Source organism: Manis pentadactyla, chromosome 14 (assembly GCF_030020395.1).
Source record: "Manis pentadactyla isolate mManPen7 chromosome 14, mManPen7.hap1, whole genome shotgun sequence".
Classification (NCBI taxonomy): domain Eukaryota; kingdom Metazoa; phylum Chordata; class Mammalia; order Pholidota; family Manidae; genus Manis; species Manis pentadactyla.
The window spans coordinates 1,854,307-1,879,596 of NC_080032.1; the positions used below are offsets into that span (position 1 = coordinate 1,854,307).

At 44.4% G+C, this 25,290-nt stretch overlaps 1 protein-coding gene across 5 annotated transcripts in view; it reads right to left on the minus strand.

Moving 5' to 3' along the window:
* Positions 1 to 219: 219 nt before the first annotated feature.
* LOC130680791 (zinc finger protein 169-like) overlaps positions 220 to 25,290 on the minus strand; it is a 43,569-nt gene continuing 18,498 nt past the window's right edge. The window contains exons 5-6 of one of the 5 annotated variants that reach the window (XM_057492186.1): positions 17,983 to 18,097; positions 220 to 391 (exon numbers count right to left, since the gene is read on the minus strand). In XM_057492186.1, coding sequence (XP_057348169.1) covers positions 235 to 391; positions 17,983 to 18,097 — 272 coding nt within the window. In that variant the 3' untranslated portion in view covers positions 220 to 234. Of the gene's footprint in view, positions 392 to 15,727; positions 17,165 to 17,442; positions 17,596 to 17,982; positions 18,098 to 21,992; positions 22,330 to 23,398; positions 23,670 to 25,290 lie in introns of those variants that run through there. The other 4 variants (XM_057492188.1, XM_057492187.1, XM_057492190.1 and 1 more) reach the window with 4 other exon arrangements.

Genomic DNA, 25,290 nt, shown 5'->3' on the forward strand with positions numbered 1-25,290 from the left:
TTCAAAGGTGAAATCTAGGTAGAGCCCAGTGGCTTGTTGTATCAGCTCGGAGTTGGGTAGGGAATCCTAATGGTGGAAGCACAGCCTGTTGTGGGACAATCAGCTGTGACTGACACAGCAGTGTTTTTTAATGTATTTTTGTGTATATGTTTCCCTCAACTTAAATCTCCAAACATGTGACATATTGGAAACGGGGTAAGAAAGCAGAGGGTAAGAGTGTATATGGTGGGGATGTTAAGGTCCATCCTTGGGAATGATGGTGAGAAGTTTTAGACAGCAGATGCAAAGTTTTAAGGGTTCTGTTTTGCAGGGGGTACAGGTGAAGCGTGGAGGAGTCAGGTTTGAAGCTTTTTCTTCTGAGCTGTCTCCCGGAGGCCTGGCCAGCTTCAACCTGGAAATATGAATTCATGGGGTTAATTTTCCAGGGGACTCCTATAATTGAGGAGCAGCAGGGGTGCAGAGAATGATTTTCAGAGGTCCTTTCATTTGGGGTTAAGTGAGTGGAGTCATCAGAGGGAGGAGAGAAGTATACCCGGTTGCTCAGAGTCAGAGGAAAAGAGATGTGAGACCTCAAGGGATCTGGTAACAGGGCCTCTTTGTGTCTCCAGAGCTGGGAATGAACGAAAGAGAGAAGGGAATAAGAAAAGTGTTCAGGGAGAAGGGGAGGAGAGGGAGTTATTCCAGGGGGCAATGTAGGTCTACCATAGATTACCTCAAAAAAGGATATTAATGAAGGACTTTTTGGGAGGACTTGATGTCAGAACAGAGGAAGGAATTTGATCCATTCAGTGTGTAAATCGAGAGGGAGTTTGGTCAGAACTTTTTTTAGTGTCTGATTGGTACGTTCAACTTTTCCTGATGATTTAGAATAAGAAGGAATAAGGAAATGCCATGGGATGTTGAGAGTTCCTGTAATTTTTTCTGTAATGTTGGAAACAAATTCTGGACCACTGTCTGAATGAAATGAGGTGGGCATTCCAAATCTTGGGATTATATCTGAGAGAAGAATTGAAGCAATGGTGGAAGCCCTCTTGTTTGAGGTGAGGAAGGCCTCAACCCACCCCAAGAATGTGTCCACAAACACCAGAAGATATGTGTGTTTTCAGACTATGGGAATGTTTGTGAAGTCAAGCTGCCAGTCTGCTCTGGGGATATGTCTCCTGGCTTGATGATTTGGGAAAGAGAAGGGTTTCAAAGGGATGTTAGGATTAGTTCTTTTGCAGAAATGACAGTCTGTGGTTAGTTGTTGGATGTATTTGAGGTCTTCAGCATTTAGAGGAAAGGGCTTGAGAAAGTTTTAAATATTGTGGGCTGTTGTGAAATAGAGAGTGTAAATAGAAAGAGAGGTCATGTTTGGAGGGAAAATTATCAGGAACGTTGGAAGAGCAGTGAGGAATGTCTAGAGCAATGGTTGGGCTTTCTGACATAGCAGCCTTCCTTGTGGCCTGGGCTACGTTCAAATTGCCTATTGTTGGGGATGTGTCGGATAGATGTGAGTGGCAGTGAACGATTCCTGTCTCACGAGGGAGGAGAGATTTGTGGAGGAGGCCTGTGGTCAGTTTAGAATTGGTAATGGGGGTGCCTTTGGTAGTTAATAGTCCCCTATCTTTCCAGATGGCTGAGTGAGAAAGAAGGATGTGGAAAACGTACTCAGAAAGGCCCGCGTGACTGCAAAGTGTTCGGCATGTTGGTTGGTTGTGTTTTGTGGCAGAGATTTTGCTGCAATGGTTTCAGTTAGGGTAACAATGACATATCCTGCCTGCCGTTCCCCCTCCATTAGAAAGGAACTGCCATCAGTGAACCACACATGAGTGGGATTTCTAAGGGTCCCTCTTTTATATGGGTGGGACATGGGAGGAGGTCTTCGAGGGTTTGAATACAGTGATGGGTGGGTGCATCTTGGATAATGGGGAGTAATGTAGTGACATTTAGGGATGAGCAGGCCTGAAAGGAGATAGAAGAATCATGTAGGAAGAGGACAAGGAGTGAAAGGATTCAGCAGGGGGGAAGGGTCCTTAATCCTTTACATTTTGGGAGGTCTGTTAAATGATGGGGTGATATGATTGTGATTGTGCCTCCATAGGTGAGTGTTTTTGCTTCCTGGATTGGATCATATGCCGCTGCCAAGGCTCTTAGACAGGGAACCCATCCTTGGACTCTAGGGTCTAACTTTTTGGAGAGATAGGGTACAGGATGGAAGGTGGGGCCTTTCATTTGTCCTAAGAATCCTAAGGCCAGTCCTTTGTTTCATGTACGTGTAGAGTAAAAGGTTGTTGTATGTCTGGTAAGTGAAGGGCAGGGTCTTGAAGAAGAGCTTGTTGGAGCTTTAAAAAGGGAGTCTTGGCAGAATTGAGTAGGGGTTCCTCTGAGTCTCCTTTAGTTAAAGTGTAAAGGGGTGCATCCAGGAGGGAGAAGTTGGGAACCCAGGCTCTCACAAATATCGTGCTAGACGTAGGATTGAGAGTATTTCTTCTTTCGTTTTTGGGGTGGGGAAATCTCGAATAAGTTTTTTTGCAGTCTAAAGTGAAGGCCTTGGAGCCACGTGATAATTGGACTCCTAAGTATGTGACTGTTTGTTGAGATCATTGAACTTTACGTGGGGAGACTCACTATCCTTTTCCAGAAAGGAAGTTAGGAAGGGTAATGGTATTGGTCTCAGAGATTTCAGGAAGAGTCCCGAGGTCCATATCATTTAAATCTTTCTCGGGAGTTATATTAGTAATTTTACCCTGAACCAGGTTTCTTTGGCATTTCCTATTTGTATATGGCGCCCTCTAGTGTCCAGAAGTTCTACTGTGTGACTTCTTCGCCCCTGATGCAATGTCGGGGGTCGCAGGGGAGCAGTATTGGTGCCTGGGGGGAGGAAAGAGCTGTTCCCCGCTTCCCGGATTCTCTGCCTTTCTCAACTGCCTGAACCAGTGGCCCGAGCACACAGGTAAAATATTTTGTCCCTGAGCAGCTGGATATGGATCCCTGCTTTCCACAAGTGGCCAGAATCCCAGTTTCCCCAGGAACTCCGCCTGTCCCAGCTTTCCAGCCCCGCAATCAGAAGAGTATGATGAAAGCACCATGGAATGTTGGTTTGTGCTCCCTGTGCAGAGCTCCGGAGCTAGGAATTCAGCAGTCACAGGCCTTCCACTCCCTTCCTGCTCCGTTTCTCTTCCTTCCGCCAGTGAGCTGGGGTGGGGGAAGGTCTTGGGTCCCACCGGGCCACGGCTCTGGTTCGTTACCCGGATCGGTGAGGTCTACTCTTTTCTCCAGGTGTGTGCAGTCTGGCGCCATCCTCTTTCCTGTTGCTCTTTCAGGATTAGTTGCACCAGCTATATTTTCTAATTGAATCCAGTTTTAGGATGAAGCCTCTGTCTCTCCTCTCACGCCACCATCTTTAATCCTTTTTTGTCTAAGAGATTTGAAGAGAGGGGCTGCACAGAATGTCATCAACATACTGGAGGACTGTGAACTGGGGAAGTGTCAGCTCCTTAAGGTCATTTGCTAGGGCTTGTCTGAATATCTGTGGACTGTCTTTGAAACCCTGGGGGAGTACTGTCCACGTGAATTGTTGGGATTGGTATGTGGGGGTGTCAGTCCAGTAAAGATATCTTGAGATGCGGGGAATAAAGGGATGGTAAAGAAAGCATTTTGAGACCAATAACTGAAATGTAGAGGGAAGAGTTGGATATGGAGGAAAGTATTGTATATGCGTGTGGGACCACTGGGTGGGTAGGTTTGACTGCAGTATTTATGAATCTTAAATGTTGAATCAAGTGAAAAGAGCCATTAGGATTTTTTACAGCTAAAATAGGGGTGTTATAGGGAGAATGCGTGGGCCTAATGAGTCCTTTCCTCTGTAGATCTGCAATGATTGGCTGAAGCCCTAGAAGACTAGTGGTGGGCAGGGGACATTCGGGTTGGCAAGGAAAGTGCAGGGGGTCCTGCAGGTGAACTTTGACAGGCATGTGTTTTGCTAAGGAGGGTGTGGTGCTGTTCCAGACTTGGGGGTTCACTGATGGGGGGGATGGAATGGCTTAGAATGGGCATTGGCTCGATAGCTTCTGTGAGAATGAGGATAAGGGAAGGAGCGAGGCTAAATGGAATGGAAGCTTGGAATTTCGATAATACGTCTCATCCTGACAAGGGAACACTGCCATGGGACATGACTAGAAATGTGTGGGAGAAGGTGTGACCAGAAAATGAGCCGGGGAGTATGGGGATTATTTGGAAATACTGTTTGGCACCCTACCCAAACAACAGGGGATTTAGATAGAGAGGTAGGTCCCCAAAACTCCCTTAGTACTGAGAACATCGCACCCGTGTCTAGGAGGAAGTTAAAGGGATATCCATCCGCCAGAATGGATACCTTGGGCTCCGGGAAGGTGATGACATTTGTCGGGAGGGGAGTCCCAAGGGCTCGTCAGTCATCCACTGCCAGGCTCAAGAGGTCTCTGTTTGGGGTGGAGTCTGATCCGGCCCCCTGTGGGGCTGGGACTATCTTCCACCGAGTGAACACTGGAATGGCACTTGGAGCATGGCCCTGGTGGTGGCCTGGGATTGGGGCACACGCATACCCACTGTCCATCCATCCACCATTTGAAACAGGTCCAGGAGGAAATTTTGGTGGAGGACATCCTCTCCGTGGTCCCGTAAGTGTGGACAGATTGGGATCTCTTAGGGCCTGTGCTAGCATCTGATACTTTTGCTGTTTGGCTTTTTCATCTCTATTGTGATAGAGTTTAAAAGCTGTGGCTAAAACCTCAGTTTGGGGAGTAAGAGGCCCTCTCTCCAGTTTTTAAGTTTAGCCTGAGCCCCTATTGGATGGGTGGGGGTAGTCTGATGAACCTGATCAGCGTATGTATGAGCTTGTTCGAATACTCACCTGCGCTCTTCTGGGAGCAGTGTATTGGAAAGGATCATATAGATGTCATGGTAGGTTAAGCTGTATGCCTGGAGTAGATTTTGAAATTCGTTGATGTATGAGGTTGAATTGATGGTATAGGAACCTGGACGCTTTTCAATCTGGGAGAGGTCCGCCATAGAGAAGGGAACATGAACGCGGACTATTTCCTCAGTTCCGTCCGCCTCCCAAAGAGAGGAATTAACCTTTGGTAGGTGAGCCGATTGGGTGCAGGAGCGAGTGGTGGGAGGACTGAAAGAAGGGGAGGAGTTGCAGGAGGAGAGGGAGTAGGAGGTGCTGGTACTGGTGGACTTGGTGCTGCGGGTGGTGCGGAGATTGGGGGAGGGTGGCGGTTGTGGAGCTTGCCATCTGTAAGGAGGTGGCACGTCCACTGGGTCAAACTCTGTGGGGGAAGAAGGGGTGGCTGAGGACAGGCTATATGCTAGTAAGACATGTTTCCGGTTACAATTTCTGCATAAGGACAGATTAGCTCCGAGGACAGAGAAAGCCTGGACATAAGGAGTCTCTACCCATTTTGTCGATTACTCACTATAGTTGTAAAGATCTTGCAGAAGGGCGGGATCTAAGGACCCGTGAGGGGGCCATTTACTTGGGTTATCTAATGAGTAAGTGGACTAATCTTGGGCACAAAGTTTGATGAGTATTTTGGGCTTGATGTCTGGAGTTAGGCTAAGAGTATTCACATCGTTTAAATGACATCTGAGTGCGGAGTCAGCTGGCAGAGAGGACGTTCCCCGCATGTGGATACGAGGTTGTTGGTATGTTGATTAGAGGGGCGCCCCACTCCACTCAAAGATCAGGTGAGATCTTGGGATTTAGGACTTGGTTGTCACCGAGTTCCAATAGCTGAGGGACCCTGATGGATCGGTGGTCCTTAGGTCACCCGGTGCCAAGGTTTTTGGAGAGCGGTGTGGAAGGTGAGACCCAGGCCAAATGAGAGGAAAGGGAAGGGTCTGGTCTTACCGCTGGCTGAGCCCCGGGACTGATGAGAACCCCTCAGAGACCAATGCCACCATAAAGGTATGAGTGGGGTGTCTTCCTCCCTCATGGTGGGCCCCAGGAAGTGCCAGGTGATCAACGTTTAGATTCCCATTTTGTGACCCTAGGCGCTGAGGGATTCAGGATTGGGGAATTAACCGATTTGGAGCCTGCAGTGTATGTGAGGAAGGTGATGGAGAGGATGGGTGCAGGCTGGCCGCTACCTCAAGGGAGTCTCAAGCGGTCTCACCCTCGAATGAAGGGAGTCCCACTCCTGTTGGGGAGGCCACATCTGAGTCATGGCACCAATAAAAGGAGTGCCCAATTCCTTCAGGGAAGAGGGAACCACACCAGAAGCAGATATCCAACCAAGAGATTTACACAGTGGTGGCGAGTTTGCTGCCCGCTAGAGTGAGGGAGCAGCCACGTGGGCTGGGGAGCGTTGGCTTACATCTCCTATTAAGGCACTTGAAACCAGCTGATTGGTTATGGCATCACTGGGGTTAGCTGGCAGGACGTTATTGGCCTGTGTGTCACAGAGTTTTCTGTGTAATGAGCAGGAAGCTGAACCTAATCTTGGGAAACTGAAAATTAATGATTGCCATCTCAGGTCGAAAAGTGTTTGGTCAGGCGCCATTTTTTTTGAGGGGGGTAAAAGGGTTTATGACTACCTTTATTCACACAGTGGCAAGTCAGTCACTAGACTCCCATCCACGCAGAGCGAGTTTGCACGGAGCAAGCTGAGCTCTGCCTCTGGGCCCGTCTGACCCCGCAGCCATCTCAGTCTGTCCCCAGTGGTGCCACCCCTTCAGCCTCTGCTCTCCTGCAGCCTTGCAGACCAGAGCACTAGGCGGAGCTTCTATATGGTGTCAATATCATCGTATAGCCCTCATGTATGTAGTGAGCAAGCCGACCAGGGCCATGTGAGATTCCTGGCCATAGGAACCTTCAATTGCTCCACAATTTTTTTTTCTAGTTTAGGCCAGTATTTAATATTCATTTGAACTGATATTATCTGCATAATGTATGGTTGAAAGTAGAGAATAATTCCAAGTTTGTGGAAAAGTTGAGATGTAATATAGTTTCCTTTGGTTAATTCATACATATAACTCATCATACATATTTTTTGGTTTTATAACTATCCGGAATACACATGCAGTATATGTCCATAACTAAATTTAACTCCAAAGTGGGAAGATTAGGGATTGATTACCAGTACTTGATTGCCATCATCATAGCTGCATAGGAAAGTAGAAAGGACATTGGCTTTGTAGGAAGGTTGCCCATGCCACCTAATAACTATGTAATCTTGAGTAAATTAAGCAACTCTTCTGAGTTCCTGTTTCCTTATCTGCCAAATGGTTACTGTCTCTTTAAGACAGGAATGTGGGCAATGTACAAGCCACCCTGGACACCCTCTATTTTATTTTATTTTATTTTGGTATCATTAATCTACAATTACATGAAGAACACTATTTTTACTAGGCTCCCCCCTTCACCAAGTCACCCGCCATGCCCCTTCACAGTCACTGTCCATCAGTGTAGTAAGATGCTGTAAAATCACTACTTGTCTGTGTTGTAGAGCCCGCCCCATACACCCCCACATTATACATGCTAATTGTAATGCCCCCTTTCTTTTTCCTGCCCTTATCCTTCCCTTCCCACCCATCCTCCCCAGTCCCTTTCCCTTTGGTAACTGTTAGTCCATTTGTGGTTTCTGTGATTCTGCTGCTGTTTTGTTCCTTCACTTTCACTCTGTTGTTATACTCCACATATGAGTGAATTCATTTGGTACTTGTCTCTCTCTGTCTGGCTAATTTCACTGAGCATAATACCTCTAGCTCCATCCATGTTGTTTCAAATGGTAGGATTTGTTTTCTTCTTATGTCAGAATAGTATTTCATTGCATACATGCACCACCTCTTCTTTATCCATTCATCTACTGATGGACACTTAGTTTGCTTCCATTTCCTGGCTACTGCAAATAGTGCTGTGATGAATATAGGGATGCATACATCTTTTTCAAAATGGGCTGCTGCATTCTTATGGTAAATTCCTAGGAGTGGAATTCCTGGCTCAAGTGGTATTTCTATTTTTAGTTTTTTGAGGAACCTCCATACTGCTTTCCACAATGGTTGAACTACTCTACATTCCCACCAGCAGTGTAGGAGGGTTCCCCTTTCTCCGCATCCCTGCCAACATTTGTTGTTGTTTGTCTTTTGGATGGTGGCCATCCTAATTGGTGTGAGGTGATATCTCATTGTGGTTTTAATTTGCATTTCTCTGATGACTAGCGATGTGGAGCATCTTTTCATGTGCCTGTTGGCCATCTGAATATTTTCTTTGGAGGAGTGTCTGTTCAGATACTCTGTCCACTTTTTATTTGGCTAATTTACTTTTTGTTTGTCAAGGTGCATGAGCTCTTTATATAATTTGGGATGTCAAACCCTTATTGGATCTGTCATTTATGAATATATTCTCCCATACTGTAGAATGCCTTTTTCTTCTACTGATGGTGTTCTTTGCTGTACAAAAAACAGAGCATTCTCATTTGATATACTACCACTTGTTCATCTTTCCTTTGTTTCCCTTGCCCGGAGAGATTTGCTCATTAAGACATTGCTCGTGTTTATGGCCAAGTTAGTTTTGCCTATGTTTTTTCCTAAGAGTTTTATGGTTTCATGACTTACATTCCAATCTTTGATCCATTTTAGGTTTACTTTTGTGTATGGGGTAGGACAATTATCCAGTTTCATTCTCTTACATGTAGCTGACCAGTTTTGCCAACACCAGCTGTTGAAGAGGCTGTCATTTCCCCATTGTATGTCCATGGCTTTTTACCATATGTTAATTGACCATATATCCTTGGGTTTATATCTGGGCTCCCTAGTCTGTTTCATTGGTCTATGGGTCCGTTCTTGTGCCAGTACCAAACTGTCTTGATTACTGTGGCTTTGTAGTAGAGCTTTAAGTTAGTAAGCGAGATTCCCCCTGCTTTATTCTTCCTTCTCAGGATTGATTTGGCTATTCGAGGTCCTCTGTGGTTCCATATGAATTTTAGAACTGTTTGCTTAAGGTTCATGAAGAATGCTGTTGGTGTTTTGATAGGGATTCCATTGAATCTGTAGATTGCTTTAGGCAGCATGGCCATTTGGACAATATTAATTCTTCCAATCCAAGAGCATGTGATGTGTTTCCATATATTGGTATCTTTAATTTCTCTAATGAGTGTCTTGTAGTTTTCAGAGTATAGGTCTGTCACTTCCTTGGTTATGTTTATACCTAGGTATTTTATTCTTTTTATGCAATTGTGAATGGAATTGTTATCCTGATTTCTCTTTCTGTAATGTTATTTTTTTCTTGTACTCTCTTGGATTTAGCGTCTGCGTTGAGGTTACTAGGTCCACTTCTGATCTCTTCTGGTCACTCTTTGTATGTTACATCATTTTCCATCCTCTCAGGTTCAATCTATTTGAGTCTGTATGTAAACTGTATCTTTTGTGGATAATGTATAGTTGGGTCCTATACTCTCCACTTTGCAATTCTCTGTTTTTGATTGGAATGTTTAATCTTTGACATCTAAGAATTTCTGGTAAGCTGGAACTTCTCCCATTTTGCTACTTGTTTTCTATATGCTTTACAGATTTTTTGTCTCAATTGCTACTTTGCCATATTGTTTTGTGTTTAGTTGATTTTGTTTTTGAAATATTTAAACTACTATCTCATTTCCTTTTGTTTTGTTCTGTACCTATTTTCTTGGTGGTTACCTTGTAGATTATATTTAACACTCTATAGTTACAACTAATTTGAATTTATAACAATGTAAATTCAGTAGTACACAGAAACTCTGCTCTTTTACAGATGTGTTAACACCCCTTTCAGTTTTGATACCAGAAAATTGCACCTTTATTCACTGTGTCCCAAAAAATATAAACTAATAATTTTATGGAACATGATACCTACTTAAGTTCTATAGAAAAGAAAATGCAGATGTAGAAGCCAAAATTATGACAGTAGCTTTGAAATTAATAATTTGTAATGCATTTGCCTTTTCAATCATGTAGAAAGCAAAAACAGTAACAAACTGCTACCTCATTACTGGCTTTTATAACTGCCCTTGTATTTCCCTTGGTTGAGACTTTTGCTTTCTCATATGGTTTCCAGTTAGTATTAATATCCTTACATTTCACCCTGTGGGTCTCCCTGAGCATTTACTGCAGGGCAGCTCTGGTAGTAACTAAATTGCATATCTGCAAATGACTGTATTTCTCTTTCCCTTTTGAAGGACACTTTTGCCAGATACAAGATCCTCAGTTAACAGGTTTTTATTTTCCTTTTAGAGCTATGGAGACATGGGCCCACTGCTCTCTGGGCTCTGGAGTTTCTGATGAGAAATCTGGTTTGTATGAGTTGCTTCTTTTAATTTTTCAAGATTCAAACTTAGCCTTTTCAAGTTTGATGTTAGTGTTTTGTGTGATTCTCTGAGCCAATCTTGTATTTTGTGCTTTTGACATGTGTATATTTATGTCTTTCACCAACTTCGGATGTTCTCATTTCTCTCCTTTCTGGTTCTCTTGCAATGTTTATGTTGGTCCACTTCATGGTGTTATGCATGTCACTCAGGTCTTTTTTTTTTTTTTGGTATCATTGATCTACAATTACATGAGGAACATTGTTTACTAAACTACCCTGTCACCAAGTCCCCCCCACAAACCCCACTACAGTCACTGTCCATCAGTGTAGTAAGATGCTGCAGAATCACTACTTGTCTTCTCTGTTGCACAGCCCTCCCTGTGTCCCCTCCCCACATTATACATGCTAATCATAACACCCACTTTCTTTTCTCTCCCCTTATCCCTCCCTTCCCACCCATCCTCCCCAGTCCCTTTCCCTTTGGTAACTGTTAGTCCATTCTTGGGTTCTGTGATTCTGCTGCTATTTTGTTCCTTCAGTTTTTTCTTTGTTCTTATACTCCACAGATGAGTGAAATCATTTGGTATTTGTCTTTCTCCACCTGGCTTATTTCACTGAGCATAATACCCTCCAGTTCTGTCCATGTTGTTGCAAATGGTCGGATTTGTTTTCTTCTAATGGCTGAATAATATTCCATTGTGTATATATACCACATCTTCTTTATCCATTCATCTACTGATGGACACTTAGGTTGCTTCCATTCCTTGGCTATTGTAAATAGTGCTGCCATAATCATAGGGATGCACCTGCCTTTTTCAAACCGGACTGCTGCATTTTCTTAGGGTAAATTTCTTGGAGTGGAATTCCTGGGTCAATGGAATTTCTATTTTGAGCTTTTTGAGGAACCTCCATACTGCTTTCCACAGTGGTCGGTCTAGTTTACATTCCCACCAGCAGTGTAGGAGGGTTCCACTTTCTCCACAACCTCAGCCACATTTGTTGTTGTTTGTCTTTTGGATGGTGGCGATCCTTACTGGTGTTAGGTGATATCTCATTGTGGTTTTAATTTGCATTTGTCTGATAGCTAGCCATGTGGAGCATGTTTTCACGTGTCTGCTGACCATCTGAATTTCTCTTCAGGGTTTTTTACATTTCTTCAGTTTTCTCTTCCTGTTCCTCTGATTCATTCATTTCCATTATCTTAAATTCAAGTTCCTGAATTCTTTATTCTGTCTGCTCAAAATTGTCTTTGAATCCCTTTAGTGAATTTATTGCTGCAGCTAGTGTATTTTTAGCTGCAGATCTCCAATTTGTTTTTTATTTAGGTTTTCCATCTGTTTAATATTTCCATTTGGTCCATGCATATTCTTGACTTCCTTAACCTCCTTAGTTCTTTGAATTCTTTTAAGACAATTGCTCTAGAGTCCGTGTTGTACACCTGCCATCAGCTCTCTCACAGAAACAGACTTTTTCTTCTTTGAATGAGTCATACATTCCTGGTGCATTGTATGCCTCATAGTTGTTGTGGACAACTGACATTTGAATCTAACAATTTGTTATCTGTGGAAATCAATTCTCCCCCTTCACCAGGGCTTAGTGTTTTTGGTAATGCTTTTATTTTTGACTGTTGAAGGCTGTGTCTGTGACAAGGATGATCCTGAGTTGTAAATTTAAAATCTCCCTTTATTTTTCCGCCAGACCCTTTCCTTTGGCTGTGTGGTCACTGTCCAGTTTTCCTGTATATGGAATTCCTTTTGAATTTTCCAGTTTAATTAAAGCTCCTTAGGGGAAATGATAAAAATGAAGGAATAGAGGGTCTGGCCCTTGAAGTCTCCAGAAAATCTCTTCTGCTGGACAGGGAGGGTCTTCCAGCCAAAGGGGAGGAAAAACAATGACCACGTACACTCTGCTTGGGCCTATCTGGCCAGAAGCAGCAGTCCTCGTTCAGAGCCAAGATCCCTGAGACAAGGACTCATCCTTTCTTCACTGTACGGCTCCTGCAAGTTGTGTGCAAGCTGCTGCAGGAGTGCATGGCTGCGGCCCTGGGGCCGGGAGGCTGCCAGTGTGCAAAGAGCTGAAAGGGTTAGAAACTAACCCCAGGTTACCTTCCTAGGCTTTCCTTGGAAGTTGCAAGGCTTCAGTAGCCTCCAGAGTCCAAAATATTTGCATCATGCAGGTTCTGCCAGTCTACGTGGTATATCGTTGGGAGACAGATGCCAGTGGCTTCCCATTTTGTCATCTTTCCAGATTGTTATAATCAAGTTTTCTTCTTGTTCCCAGCAAATTATTCTTCTATTCTGTCTTTTTATTAAAGTATCATTGATATACAATATTATGATGCTTTCTATTACAAAAAACTGTGGCTCAAAATTCAGCCATATTGTTAAGTCCCCATGCCCTCCATTGTGTCAGTGTCCCTCAACATGGTAAAATGTTAGAGTCATTAGCTGTATTCTCCCTGCCATACTACCGACCCCATGGACAGCCTATATAATCGTTTTCTTTAACACAAAGCTTAAATTTAAAATTAAATCAGAAAAGAGTAATTTCATATATTTTTTCACATGTATAATGGTGTTTGTTTAAAATGAAAAATGAATAAAAAGGAATATGAAGGAGAAAAATGCAAAGGAAATTGAAAAACTACATTAACATATTTGTAGGCTTTGTGCACATTTTCAGCCTTCTTACACTAAAATTAAAATTACTTATTTGCCTCGATGCTTTCATCAGGATACCACTGAACCTGTAAAATATTCCTGAATGTTAAAGTATGTTGTAACATACTTTTTTAGTTTTGCTTTAAGCACAGAATTTTTTCAACGCATTTTTTAAAGTCTTCTGATGAATATATTTCTTGTAATGGTTTAATTCTGCTTTCTGTATTCTATGTCGTTAGATTTCCATTTTTAAATGCAAGTGTATTTGCCGTAAAGTATCTGGTGAGGACTTTTGAATTTTCATACTCATTTCAAAGAAAAGTGTATTAAATAAAGGTGTGTTGGTCTGTAAACACGATAATGCTTGGCTTAAAGCAAAAATAAAAAGTGATATTACAACATACAGGAATGAATTGAAATTAAGAGGGTAACGAACAAATTTCGTGGTATTTTGACAAACACAAAAAGGAAAACCAGTAAATTTAATTTCAAAGTAAGCTTGAAATCAAAGCAGATTCAAAGAAACTTTACTGAGAAAATAAACAAAGACATAAGCTTGCAGAGAGAGGACAAACTAAATCAATGATCAAGAAAACCCAAAAGTTTTCTGATTATAAAAACTTTTAAGGATGATCCCAACTTAATGACTGGAATATATCCTGTTTGGCCATGTCATGTAATTATTTTTATGTATTAATGGACATTAGGTACTAATACGAGTTTCTTGACTATGTTCATAAGATCTATTGGTCTGTTTTATTTTTAATGTCTTTCCCTTCTTTGGATAGTAACACTGTCCTCAGCGAATGGGTTAAGAAGTGTTCCCTGTGCTTCTATTTCCTAGAAGACATTGTAGAAAACTGGCATAATTTCTTCTTTGAATATTTTATAGATTTCACCAGTGAAACCATTTGAGCCCAGTGACTTCTCTTTCTGGAGGTTATTATTGATTCAATTTCCTTATTAGATATGATATTACTGATGTGACCTATTTCTTTTTGTATGAGCCTTCATAGGCTGGGGCTTTCAATCATTTCATGCATTTCTCCCAATTTATCAGATTTGTGGACAGTTCTACATGTTCTTTTATTATCGTTTTCATACCATGGGATCAATAGTGCTGGCTCATCATTTACTTTTTGATATTAGCAATTTGTCTTTTCTGTTAATTAACCTAATGATTCATCAATATCTTTGGTCTTTTCAATGCAACAGCTTTTGGTATCCTTCATTTCCTCTACTGGTCTCCCATTTTCAGTTTCTTTGATCTCTGGCCCAGTGTTCAGTTTCTTGTTCTGCTTGCTTAGTGTTTATACTGCTCTTACTTTTTAACTTTATGATAGATGGTTACATTAAAGAATTATTTTTTTCCATCCTTATGTGTGCATCACTGGTACAAATTTCTCTTTACAATGCTTTCAGTGCATTAGACAAATTGCAAGAAATTGTGTTTTCACTCATGCAGTTCAAAATACTTAAAAAATATTTTTCCCTGGGACCTCTCTTCAACCCGTGTCATGTAGAAGTGCATTTTTAAATTTACACGTATTTTGGTATATTGATTTACGTTTTTTACTGAGTACTAGTTTCATTTGATCCCACAGCAAACTTTTTATGATGCAGGCATTAGCTTCCGGCGGCCACCATAACTCATTACCACAGACTGGGGGGCTTGAACACCAGTGGAGTTCCTCACAGCTGTGGAGTCCAGAATTCCAGGACTAAGGTGTCAGCAGGGTTGATGTCTTCTGAGGTCCCTTTGGCTTGTGGGTGGCTGTGTTCTGCTGCCTTCACATGATCTCTCTGTGCCTATGTCATACTTCCTCATGTTTGTAAGGACGGCAAACTATTGGGTTAGGGCCCCACCTACTGACTTCATGCACACTTGATTACTTCCTTATACACCCTGTCTCCACATGTAGTCGCATTGAGTTACTGGGTTTCAGGATGTCAACATATGAAGTTGGGTTGGGGGGACACACAATTCAGCCTATATCCATGTCTCTTCTTTTAAACACATTGTGGTGGGTTTCACTGCACAGCATGGTGTCCACCTTGGTGAATATTTCATATGTTCATGAGAAAATGTGTATTCTGCTGCTGTGGGATCAAATATTCTGTAAATGTCAGATACAATCGTATCATAAGTGATTATCTACTCAGTTGAAATCTGTCCTAGTTTTCTGCCTTCTGCATATTTCAGTTACTGATAGAGTGCTGCTTAAGTGGCCACCTTACAGTAAGAATGTCTGTTTCTCTTTGCAGTCCTATCAGGTTTTGCTTCAGGTATTTTGAGGCTGTTAGGTGCACAGGAATTAAGGATTGTGGTTACTTCTTGGAGTGCTGATCCCCTTGTTACTATGCAATGCCTTTCTTTGTCAAGAATAATTTTCCTTGCTCTGAAATTGCCTTCCTTTAAAGTCAATGTAGCTTCTCCAGCTTTTGTTTATGGTAGCTATGATATACATTTTACCACTTATTTTACCTTATAGTGTGTATTTATATATAAATTATTTTCCAGACAATATGTGGCTCTTTACCTGGAAATGAATTGTTAGTTGGATTAGTATCTACCATAGATATAATTGTTTTGTATTCACTGCACTTTCTGTGTATTTTTTTCACTTCTGTGACTGACCTTTTTATGATTCCATGTTCTTTAAACAAATCAATGACACTTACTTTTTAAAATTTGCAGAGCTTCCAGTAGTTTATAAGCACATTAACAACTCACGCAGGACCTCTAAACAAACGTTGTACTGTCTCGTGGGCAGGTTAGAGACCTTATGACAGTGTATTCCCAATTCTCACTGTGTTCATTCATTATACTTATTCAAGAGCTATACATTATTGCTATTCTTATTTTGAAAACAAATCAGGATGTCCATTAAGAGAAATTGATTTCATTGTCAAAACTCATTTATGTAAAACTGATATTCTTATATATATCGTACATCCATATACATGTACATTTCTCATATGTATATAAATATATCATTTTTTTCACTGAGAAAGATTTAACACTTCCTACAAGTCTGGCCTAGTGACAAAATTTCCCACTTTTGTTGCCTGAGAGAGGCCTTCTTGTCCACTTCTCAATGAGCACCATGGGATACAGAATCCCAGGTTGGTTTCTTTCTTTCAATTTGTTAAATATTTCACTCCTCTCTTCTTGGTAGTATGATTTCTAGAGGGGTCCACCTTACCATTTTTTTGCTGGATGCTTAAAATTATGTTACCAGTGCTGCTCAAGTACAACCTCCATGAGATTGTATATTAATGATATGTTAATTTAAAAAATGATGTTAGGTATGACAGAACTGGAAGTAATCAGGCCTTTAGTGTGCGGTTTTATACTTATCTCAGTTGGGCTGTTAGTATTTGTTGTAGCTGCATGTCAGATGCGTCACTTCCTGCTTGTGTCCTCTCAGTCTCCCCTGGTGGGTTTTTCCCTAATAACTTGTTCTTAAATAGAGTCTCTGGGTTGTAATTTACTGCAACTATACTAGGCTCGATTGACGTGCTGGTCAAGTTTGGGGTAGAGTGTTTTTAAATCTTGTGACTAATTTCCATAAAGTGTACCCATGTCCCTGTAACTAATCAGTGAATCTTTGACATTTAGGAGGTATGGTTCACGTTCTTTAGCTTCTAGTAAAAAAGTGGTTGCCTGCACTTTATGTCCATGTTGAAATGAGCTCTTCCCAATGTTTTCAGGTATACTTGGGATCTGAAGCATCTCTTAGTGGCCCCCCCACTCCTGTGTGTGACAGGAGAGCGAGAGGGAGGAGGAGCAGGCCAACTCCCCTTCCTCCCAGTCAGAGGCTGATGTAGGTCTCAAGATCAGGACCGTGTTAGGTGGGTCAGTACGTGTGTGACATCTTTCAGAATAGTTACTTCTCCCCACGGCATATTTCAAAGTGGTTCCTTTATCTTTCCCCTGCTGGAAGCATGAGTTTTTCTCAGATCTTCACTTAGAATGTGACCATGCTGAAGGTAAACCTCATGAATTTGTGGTGATTCCTCCCAAAATGGCCACCAGGCATTGTCTTCTTTATTTCTCCCAGCTGGGAGGCAGATGGCAGGGGCGTAGTGTGCAAGGCCTGGTGCACGCAGGTCAGGCCGCATCGGCCCCTCTTCCTTCCTGAGAACATTTTCTAAGGAGGGCGTAGTCATGAATATGGGTCACACCACTGAGCTCCTTCTGAAGGACACAGGCCCGTTATGCTGTCTGACCAAGGAGGACGGGGTTTTCCTGGTTTCTGTGGGGATGGAATCCTAACTGCACTAAGAAGCTGACCTGAGTACAGCCCACTGTCCTGCACTTTGAATATTTTCACTTTTCCAACTCTGTCAAGACCCTGTGCTCCCTCACTCCCTCCTTTCCCTTTACAATGCCCGTCACCCCTAAGAAGCAATGAGATCTATACACACGCAGATACACTAACTGGCTCATGCAAATATGAACCCCAGAAGTCCCACCACCCGCCATCTGGAAGCCGGGTCTGAAAGCCTGAGACCTAGGGGAGCCGATGGCATGAGTCCCGGAGATCAGAAGGCCCACGTGAAGCTCTCTGGTGGACCTCAGCACCGAGGGCGCAGATGTCTGAAGGCAGGACAGGGTGGAAGTTGCAACTCCAGAAGAAAATTTCACACTTCACCTTTTTGTTTCATTTGGGCCAATGATGATGCCCACACAGCTGAGGACAATCTCCTCAGTTTACTGAGCCAAATACTCCACCCAGGGACAGCCTCCCAGAAACACCAGAATAATGTTAGCTCTCGGGGCACCCCTTAGTGTAGGGAACACAGTTAACCCCCAGTCACTGACTCCGTGTTGCACATGAACAGCCTTCTGCATCCCAGTGTCCTTCTGCAGTGTTTATGGAGGGCAGCAGGGAGCAGTGACTCATTAGTTCCTCATCTATACATTCAAGTGCCCAAGTCATTACACCCATCACAGCTATGCCTCCACGAGGGCATTCCCCAGGGGACGGCTTGGGAAACAATTTGAGCACCTACCTGTGCCCACATGCCAACCTGCTCTTCTGCCAGCCATGCAGGAAGCCAAATCCCAAGTCCCTATTTACCACCCATGTTGTCAGGCTGCTCTGGGTACCACTTCTGCGATGTCTCTCTGCAAAGAAGACATTGAGATGAATTTGAAGAAAACAAGGAGAGAGAGTGCCTGAGAACATGGAGAGAGGAGGCCGGCTGGGAGAGGGGACGCAACAGGAGTATTTGGTGGAAGTGTCATGGGCTGCTGGGTAACCTCAGGGAGGGTGTGTCAGCAACAGCCCTGCCCTTATCCCTGCGCTGTCATCACCGGCTCAGAGCTGCCCATGGGAAGCTCAGTCAGTCACAAGACCCAGTCTGCAGGAGAGACATTTCCCCAGGATCCCGGGTAAATCCCTCCCCTCCCCTGCTGTCTGCTTCTCAAACCTGGACGTTTTGTGTCAGAATCTGCCTTAAATACTTAGAACCACAGAGACTTAATTTTCATGGATGGGGAGCATCTCCAAGTTCACGTCTCAGTAGCCCTGCGGATCCCCTCGGCCTGCATGATGCAACTGTGAGCGCGGTCACGGGCTCAGCTGTAGCTTTGCACAGCAGCAGTTACTGGATGGGAACGGCTGACCACCATAGGCAGACCCTGAGGTGCGGACGGTCAGCCATCAACTAATGCTTTGGCCACACGCTGCACACAAGTGCTTCCCTGCTGAGTGGAACCTCTGACACCCACACGTGTGATTATGGCTCACTTTCCACTCCATGCAGCACACACGGTCCCTTTCCTCCATGTGTGCACTGGGGACTTGGCCACACTCCTTTCATACAAAAGGCTTCTCCCCTGAGTGTACCTTCTGATGTCTCTGGAGATTAGACTTACTCTGAAAACCTCGCCCACAATAACTACACACAAAAGGTTTCTCCCCTGAGGGTTTCCGCTGGTGGTAGATGAGGGTTTCCTTGTGGATAAAACCTACACCACACTCCCTGCACTCAAAAGGCTTCTCCCGAGTGCGTCCTCAGGTGGGAGGTAAGAGATGATCTCTTGAGAAAGCCTTTCCCACACTCCTTGCACACAAAAGGCTTCTCCCCTGAGTGTCTCCTCAGGTGGTAGGTAAGAGATGATCTCTTGAGAAAGCCTTTCCCACACTCCTTGCACACAAAAGGCTTCTCCCCTGAGTGTTTCCACTTGTGGGTTGTCAGGGATGATTTGAGGGCAAAGGCTTTCCCACACTCCTTGCACAGAAATGGCTTCTTCCCCGAGTGTCTCCAGTGGTGGGCGATAAGGGATTTTTTTCAGATAGAGGCTTTTCCACACTCTTTGCAAACAAAAGGCTTCTCCCCTGAGTGTACCTTCAGATGACATAGGAGATATGACTTAATGCTGAAATTTCGCCTACAGTACCTGCCCACAAAAGGCTTCACCCCCAAGTGTTTATTCTGATGGGTTTACGAGACTGGGCTTCCACCTGTAACTCTGCCCACAATACCTGCACACAAAGGGCTTCTCTCCTGAATGTGTACGCTGGTGGGAGGTCAGGGATGATTTATGGGAAAAGCTTCACCCACACTCCTTGCACACAAAAGGTTTCTCTCCTGAGTGTGTCCTTTCATGGGAGATCAGGCCTAATTTTTGGTTACAGGCATGCCCACACTCCTTGCACACAAAAGGCTTCCCCCTGAGTGTGTACTCCAATGGCGTATGAGGGCTGATTTTTGGGAAAATCCTTGCCCACACTCCTTGCACACAAAAGGCTTCTCCCAGGAGTGAGTCCTCTGATGGCACATCATGGTTGATTTACGGATAAAGCCTTTCCCACACTCCTTACACACAAAAGGCTTCTCCCCTGAGTGAGTCCTGTGGTGGCGCATCAGGGAAGATTTACAGATAAGGCCTTTCCCACACTCCTTGCACACAAAAGGCTTCTCCACTGAGTGAGTCCACTGGTGGCAAATCAGGGCTGATTTACGGGTAAAGCCTTTCTCACACTCCTTGCACACAAAAGGCTTCTCCCCTGAGTGAGTCCTCTTGTGGTGCATCAGGTGTGATTTATGGGTAAAGCCTTTCCCACACTCCTGGCACACAAAAGGCTTCTCCCCTGAGTGAGTCCTCTTGTGGCGCATCAGGTATGATTTATGGGTAAAGCCTTTCCCACACTCCTGGCACACAAAAAGCTTCTCCCCTGAGTGAGTCCTCTGGTGGCGCATCAGGTGTGATTTACGGGTAAAGCCTTTCCCACACTCCTGGCACACAAAAGGCTTCTCCCCTGAGTGAGTCCTCTGGTGGTGCATCAGGTGTGATTTATGGGTAAAGCCTTTTCCACACTCCTTGCACACAAAAGGCTTCTCCCCTGAGTGTGACCACTGGTGGGCAACTAGGCTTGATTTTTGGGTAAAGCCTTTCCCACACTCCTTGCACACAAAAGGCTTCTCTCCTGAGTGTTTATACTGGTGGCAGGTCAGCTGTTTTTTATGGGAAAAGCGTTTGCCACACTCATTGCACACAAAAGGCTTCTCCCCTGAGTGTGTCCGCCAATGACTATTGAGGTTTGATTTATGTGAAAATCCTTGGCCGCACTCCTTACACACAAAAGGCTTCTCCCCTGAGTGTGACCACTGGTGGGCGACTAGGCTTGATTTTTGGGTAAAGCCTTTCCCACACTCCTTGCACACAAAAGGCTTCTCTCCTGAGTGTTTATACTGGTGGCAGGTCAGCTGTTTTTTATGGGAAAAGCGTTTGCCACACTCATTGCACACAAAAGGCTTCTCCCCAGAGTGTGTCCGCCAATGACTATTGAGGTTTGATTTTTGTGAAAATCCTTGCCCGCACTCCTTGCACACAAAAGGCTTCTCCCCTGAGTGTGACCACTGGTGGGCGACTAGGCTTGATTTTTGGGTAAAGCCTTTCCCACACTCCTTGCACACAAAAGGCTTCTCTTCTGAGTGTTTATACTGGTGGCGGGTCAGGTGCTTTTTATGGGAAAAGCATTTGCCACACTCATTGCACACAAAAGGCTTCTCCCCTGAGTGTGTCAGCCAATGACTATTGAGGTTTGATTTTCTTGAAAATCCTTGCCCGCACTCCTTGCACACAAAAGGCTTCTCCTCTGTGTGTGACCACTGGTGGGCGACTAGGTTTGCTTTTTGGGTAAAGCCTTTCCCACACTCCTTGCACACAAAAGGCTTCTCTCCTGAGTGTTTATACTGGTGGCAGGTCAGCTGTTTTTTATGGGAAAAGCATTTGCCACACTCATTGCACACAAAAGGCTTCTCCCCTGAGTGTGTCCGCCAATGACTATTGAGGTTTGATTTTTGTGAAAATCCTTGGCCGCACTCCTTGCACACAAAAGGCTTTTCCCCTGAGTGTGTCCTCTGGTATGTTATGAGGTTTGACTTACTGCTGAAGTCTGGCCCACCCTCCCTGCACATATATGGAATCTCTCCAGGGTGAATCTTCAGGTGCAAGAAGAGTTCTGACTTATCACTAAAGTCCTGTCCACTCTCCCTGTATGTTAAAAGATTCTGTCCATGATGTGCTTTTCTGTGATCAAGGAGCTTTGTCTTCTGATTAAAGTGTTGCCCACACTCTGCATATCTGAATTCTCCCCATCCTGAATTTTCTATTACTTTCAAAACTTTAGCTGTTTCTTTAGGATTTCCCCTCTGGGCTTGGCTGCCCTCTATTTCCACCACTGAGTTCCTTTGCCCCAGACTTACTGCCTGGGTGGGGTGTGGGCTGGAAGTTATCCCAGACATCAGACTCCCCCTCCTCAACAAGGTCTGGGAGTTTTCTTCTCTCTCTTGACCTGCTCCCCTATCACTCTGGTCACTCTGATGAGAGAGTTCTTCTTGCTCTTGTTCCTGGTGATCTTGATTCCTCAGCTGTGGGTAATCTGTTGCACAAACACCTGCAGACATCTGAGCAGAATGGTCGTGAATCGTGTGCCTCAAGAGGATGTGGTGAGCGGAGGTCAGTGGGCAGCAGGGACAGAGATGCATTTCTGGCTTTGCTTCTGCTAAAGAGAAAAAGTGCCCCATCAGGATGGTCACAGGCGAGGCAGCCTGCGCCACCACACAAGACAACTGCCACCACCTCCCATGAGGGTTCCCCTCCCAGGCCCTGCTCTTCCATCTAGTTGGAAGCTGCTATCTTCTCGTGGAGAGAGGAATGTACACACTAGCGAAGGATTATCTTCAGTCTGTTATCTAACTTCAGGTAGAGCATCATCTAAGTTACAAATGCTACTGAGCCTCAGGAGGGAGATCTTCCTGTGTGTGACAACACGGATGGCCCCGAGGTCATCATGCTGAGTCACGGAAGACAGACAAATCCCGCACGACAGCACCTGTATGTGGGATCTGAGAAACAGAAACAGAAACAGACGGACAGGCAAGGAATCTGAAGGACACCAAGGGTGGGGGCGGGGCTGCGCACAGGCAAAACAGGGTGAGGGGATGAAGCTGAGCAAACTTCCAGCTGAACATAACTAAGTCACGGGAAGTAGTGTACAGCACAGGGAAGATGATGTAATTAATTTGTGAGGTCATACATGGCAACTAGTATCAGCATGGGGATCATTTTCTAAAGCATAAAAATAACCAGTCACTGTGGACTGAAATGAATCACACCTGAAAATAATGGGATGTCGTACGTCAATGACACCTCAGCAAAAACTGTATCAGATGTCACCTATGGTGTAAACACACGAGAGGCTCCCCAACACATGGACCACATCTTTGCACGGATTGCTGGGCCCTGTACCCTTCCTGCTCGAAACTCAGTTTCTTCCACGTTTGAGTCCCCCACTCCAGCTGACACTGACGGAGGTTTTTCTGTTCTTTGGACAAAGCTCCTTCCTGACTGGGTAGAAGGAACACCAAATACACACATATAAATCTGCTTGGCTTCGTGGTTTTCTTGGTCTGGGTCCTGCTCAAAGGTGACGTGGTCAGAGAGGCCTCTGCTGTCCGTCCTGTGTGACCACGTCACCCACTCCCAGCCCACTGTCCCAACGCCACCTCCACGTGCTTCTCTGGGAGCAGTGCCTTCACAGCACTTGTTTCCTGAAATCACAGAGGCGGTTAGGGTGCTGTTCCTGTGCCAAAAAACCACTGCAGGTAAGCGAGAGGGAGGGGGGATTGGATGGGCTCCTTCAGTGCTGTATTCCCAGGCTGAGAACAGAGGTTGGCATGGAATAAAAGGCCAAATGACGATTCATGAATGAGTATGTTCTATGAATAACCACATGCAAATACTTTGATGTTTTAAAGGTGAGCAATTAAGAAGACTGACAAGAGTTTCCTTTGCTGAGAAAGGTGGGAAATATTTCAGAAGACTTGGTTTTTATTCTGCAAGCTGCTCACCATTAAGTGCCAATGTGAGAAAATAATATATACGCACACAAAATGAATACAAAAACCACCTGTAGAAAGGAAATATTTACATTGGCTATTGTGGCTACAAGAAAACAAAACATTCATGTTCAGAAGGAAAATCTGCAGTAAAAGGAGAAACTCCACTTTGACTGAATGCACTCCTGGTGCTTTTGGCCATCGGTGTGCAGACGGTCCCAGGGGATCACCTGGCACCTCTCAAACGTGTGACTTTCTGAGTATTTACATGTCACCCGAGGGCTTCCAATTACTCTCAGTGGCTTCTGACCATTCAGAGGATACAGCGCTAGCTGCATCTACGAACCCTGAGAAGTAAGAGTGTCCGGGCTGGCAGCCTGAGTTCTGTACCACCTGGGACACCCCAAGTTCCTGAGCCCACCGTGCTGGTTTCAAGCCCCTGCAAGGGCCCTTGTCAACACTAACAGGCCTGACATGGACTTGCTTTTGTAAGAATTCTGTGGTCAAAATATGAACACTGGGGTCATGTTTCAACACTCACACTCTGAGAAGCTGGTGGCAGAAAGAACCACTCTCCTTAAAATTCACTGACAGATAAATCAATGAGCAACTGCTTTGGGGTGGGAAAGGAGTTGTTATGTCCAGGAAAATACAGAGCAAGGAAAGAGAAAGACGGCCGAAGTCTGAATGAACTCCCAACATGCAGACCACATGGAACGGGCAAGTCAACAATGCGTTGGTGTTGGCACAGAAGGCCTGGTACAATTCCACTCACATCAAGGTCCAGAAGCGGCCAAGTGCTGCCCACTGGGCAGAACCACAGCAGTGGAGGCCTTGGGGGATGGAGAGGTGGGGAAAGGACTGGGAAGGGGCCTGTGGAGATGGGCTGGGGAAGAGCAGGGCTCAGCGCACCCAGATGCATGCACGTGAGAACACACGGCCTGTCACTGCAGGTCTGCACATATCATGGTATTCGGACTCTACCTACAAAGACCCGCACGGAAACATCTGAATATTGGTTAAATGGACTTCCATGCAGTAAGGCTCATGAGTTAGAGGAAATGGTGTGTGAAACTCCCTTTGACAGCACCAGACATAAAATGGGATCTTGGACAAAAGAGGAAGGCACAGATGGGGAAATATGTCATCAAGAATATACAGCAAAATGCTAGGTGTTGAATACAACAAATAAAAATTTCAGAAGCTTGGCTCAAAGTATTGTGGGATATAGACTTAAAAGACACATGGGGAGAGATTAAAGATGGCAGCATAAGAAGTGAGACAGAGAATCCCTCCAAGAAACCACATATAATATGAAAATATAGTTGATACAACTAATCCAAAAAGAGCAACAGGAAAGAAGACTGGGCCAGGCTGCATACACCTGGGAACAGAGCAGACCTCACTAAACAGGGTGATGTACCAAAGCCCTGATCCAACGGGACTCAATCCCGTCCCTGAACCCAGCTGAGAGGAGGAAGAGAAACAGAGTGGGGAGGGGGTGGAGCCTGAGGCTGCTAAACACGCAGCCCTGGAGATCTGCTTTGGGAGCACAATCCCTCTCAAAATAACAACAGCATTCTTCAACGAACTAGACCAAATAATTCTAAAATTCATATGGAACCACAAAAGACCCAGAATAGCCAAAGCAATATGATAAAGGAGCAATGGATATACAGAGGGGAAATGAAAGCCTCTTGAACTAGTATTGGCAACACTGGACAGCTACATGCAAGAGAATGAAAATGGATTATTTTCTAACCCTGTACACAAAACGAAACTCAAAATGTATCAAAGATCTGAATCTAAGTCATGAAACCATTAAAGTATTAGAAAAAGATGCAGGCAAAACTCTCCTGAATATAAACATGAGCAACTTTTAATGGAATGCATCTCCTCGGGCAACGGAAACCAAAGCAAAAATGAACAAATGGGACCCCATCAAGCTAAAAACCTTGCACAGCAAAG